Here is a 3,354-nt window from a genome sequence, read left to right on the forward strand (position 1 = left end):
TGAACTCTGGGCCTGGGCGCTGTCCCTCAGCTCTTCAGCTCAAGGCTAGTGCTCTACCACTTGAGCCACAGCGCCACTTCCGGCTTTTTTCTTATGTGGTGCTGAGGAATCGAACCCAGGGCTTCATGCATGCAAGGGAAGCGCTCTGCCACTGAGCCACCTTCCCAGCCCCAACAAAGATTTCTTTGTGTTAATACTACAGCTTGAACCCTGCCTGGGTGCTACTATCCCTGATCTTTTTTGCTCAAGGCTGGTTCTCTACCACTTGAGCCACAGCGCCACTTCCGGCTTTTTCTGCTTATGTGGTACTGAGGAATCGAACCCAGGGCCTCATGCATGCAAGGCAAGCGCTGTACCACTGAGCCACCTTCCCAGCCCCACAAACACTATTCCTAACACCATTCTTGCACATCCCTGTTTTAGACTGCCCGAGGGATGGGCCCTGGTAGTAGAGCTTGATCCTAGGGGCCTCGCACTTGCTTGCTCTGTTTTCCTGCTTATGGCTGGCACTCTACCACTTGGGAAACACCTCCAGCCTTGCCTTTTGCTGATGATTTTGGAGATGGAGTTTCACAGACTTATTTTTGCTCAGGCTGGCCTCTAACTGTGATCCTCCCAATCTCAGCTAGCTGAGAAACTAGGATAGTGATCCCCCCAGGTGCACTGTATAGACCAGGAGAAGGGAGCCTGGGGGAGGCCAAGGGTCGCTCCGAGGTTCCAGCCTTGAGTCGGGAGTCCCAATGACATGGCCTCATCAGATCTGATACTGGGGACCAGCGTCGAAGTGTCAGGACCCTTCTGCCAGCCCAGCCTTGGCCCCCCTACCTTCTGAGGCCAGAGCCGTGAAGATGGGGTCCTGGGCCGGCGCCCCACGCACGTCCTCCAGAATCTGCTCCATGGTGGGGGGCGCCGGACGGGTGGGCAGCACCACACGCTTCTTGGCTTTGGAGCCCATCCTGGAGGAGGGAGAAGGGAGCACAGGCCGGGCGGTTGCTCTCGCCTGGCAAACTCGTACGCAGCCGCCGCGGCCCCGTTGCCCGTGCCCCTCTGGGCCCGCTCAGCCTGTGACCTGACTTCTGTCCGACCACAAAAGCCCAGGCCTTGCTGGTCTGGAGCGACCTGGGACTCAGTTTCCCCGCGCCTGGATGCCGGTCTGCAGTAACCAGCCCAGCCAGCACCACTTCCGCTTCCGGTTATAACTAACCACGAGTGACATTCTTCTTCCGGCCTCTTCGAGCGCCGGCCGCTCCTCTTAAAGGAGCCGCGCCCTCGACGATCCCGTTCCTATCCAGCAGGGGGCGCGATAGGCCAGGGCGATCTCAGCTTCCCAGGCCCGCGCGGCGGGAAAGCCCAAGGAGGGAACCTGAGTTCAAATCTCATACAGTGCCCCGTTGTGCATCCTCCTGTAGCTATCTTTGTAGCAAATCTCCTGTAGCTGTCTTTGTCACAGCCCCCAGCTTCAAAGGTGCAGGGGCATATGACATTATGTTTCTGGAATGTGCAGCCCCCATGAGTAAGAATATCCGCCTGCTTTGTGTGGGGACCCCAAATTCACACGCCAATTCAAACCAAATGATAGGTTAGTTCAAACAATGACTATGAGACGGACTGTAACCTCATTGGCCACTGACATAAATATGCAATCTTTTTGTGTGTGTTACAATCCCATTGGCCACCTGCATGTGGCTAGGCTTGACCACATCGATTTTGCCTTTAATAAAAGCCTAGCTTGTGGGCTGTTCAGGGTCGCAGGTTTAGCTCCCGAGTCTGTGCTGCGTCCCTGGCTGGTCAGCTTCCACTTCCCCAATAAAGTCATCTTTTTTTTGGGGGGGGGTTCCAGTCATGGGGCCTGAACTCTGGGCCTGGGCACTGTCCCTCAGCTCTTCAGCTCAAGGCGAGCACTCTACTGCTTGAGCCACAGCGCCACTTCCGGTTTTCTAGTGGTTTATTGGAGATAGGAGTCTCACGGACTTTCCTGCCCGGGCTGGCTTTGAACGGTGATCCTCAGATCTCGGCCTCCTGAGTAGCTAGGATTACAGGTGTGAGCCACCAGCACCCCACTATTTCGCTCCTTTCTTTCTTTTCTTTCTTTCCTTTTTTCCTTCCTTCTTTCTTCCTCCTTTCCTTTCCTTTCTGTTGTGGGGCTTGAACTCTGGGTCTGGGTGCTGTCCCTGAGCTACTTCAGAGGGAAGGCAAGTGTTCTACCACTTGAGCCACAGCACCAGTTCTGGTTTTTCAGTGCGTAATTGGAGAGAAGAGTCTCACTGGAACTTTTCTGCCCAGACCAGCTTCTGCGCTCCTCAGATATCAGCCTCCTGAATAGACAGGATTACAGGAGTGATCCACCAGCACCCACTCAAGCCGTGTTTTTAACTAGTTATTTGCATGCCAGCTGGTAGCTGAGCCCTGATCCGCCTACTTTTAAGCTTTCAGTTGTGGCTGGGTATATGCTTCCAAGCTAGCTCTCCCCCATGAAAACAGTCTCTCGACTTCCCAGGCTGGCCTGAGACAGTGATCCTCTGGATCTCAGCCTCCCAAGTTACTTGGGGTGATAGGCAGGGACCACTGTCCCAAGTTATAGGTTGAGAAAGAGTCTCATAAACTTTTCTTTTTGGTCTGGCCTCAAACCACAATCCTCCTGTGTTCCCAGTCTCCAAAGTAACTAGATTAACACGCTTGAGCCACCTACCTCTGATTTTTCCCCCCTGTCTCTGTCTCTCTGTCTCTCTGTCTCTCTCTCTCTCTGCTTGTTTCCTTATACACTACAAGTTAAACTTTTCTGGCCCCACATCCCTGTGTAACACCTGTGAAACTCTTTTGTCCAGCAGGAAGAAGGCCAGATGCTATTACAGATGTGAGCCACCCACACCTAGCTTTGTGGATTCTTGTCAGGTGATCATGGATGATTACACAGAGATGCCTGTTTTCACATCTTACGTCAATCACTCACTGCAGGCTGGTCATAGAAAGGAATCTGCTACTCCAAGCCCTTAAACTTCAACTAAAGAGGCAGGCACAAGTGGCTCAGGCTTGTAATCCAAGCTACTCAGGAAGCTGAGATCTAGAGGATAACAGTTCATTGCTAGCGTGGGTAGAAAAGTCTCTGAGATTTCATCTCCAGGTGAGTAGCAATACACTGGTTCAAGCGGTATAGCACCGGTTACAAGCAAGTCAATAGTCTCAAGGCCCTGAATTCAAGCCCCTGATAAAACAAAGACAGACTTTAATAAAAGCCTCTGTTGGGACAGAAATGATTGTCATTCTTGACTTCTGTGATTCAATCCACTTTCACCTCTGAAAATGGTTTCTGGTCCAATAACCTTTTTTTAAAAAAAATTTTTTTTGGGGGGGGTC

The 3,354-nt window shown here is 52.3% G+C and overlaps 1 protein-coding gene across 1 annotated transcript in view; it reads right to left on the reverse strand.

Moving 5' to 3' along the window:
* LOC105990378 (chromosome unknown open reading frame, human C19orf25) overlaps positions 1–1,172 on the reverse strand; it is a 3,539-nt gene extending 2,367 nt beyond the window's left edge. The window contains exon 1 of the mRNA XM_013022745.1: positions 826–1,172. Within this exon, the coding sequence (XP_012878199.1) occupies positions 826–955 (130 nt within the window). The 5' untranslated portion in view covers positions 956–1,172. The remainder of the gene's footprint in view (positions 1–825) is intronic.
* Positions 1,173–3,354: the final 2,182 nt, after the last annotated feature.

The sequence above is a fragment of the Dipodomys ordii genome, unplaced genomic scaffold (genome assembly GCF_000151885.1).
Source record: "Dipodomys ordii isolate 6190 unplaced genomic scaffold, Dord_2.0 Scaffold64, whole genome shotgun sequence".
NCBI classification, from domain to species: Eukaryota; Metazoa; Chordata; class Mammalia; order Rodentia; family Heteromyidae; genus Dipodomys; species Dipodomys ordii.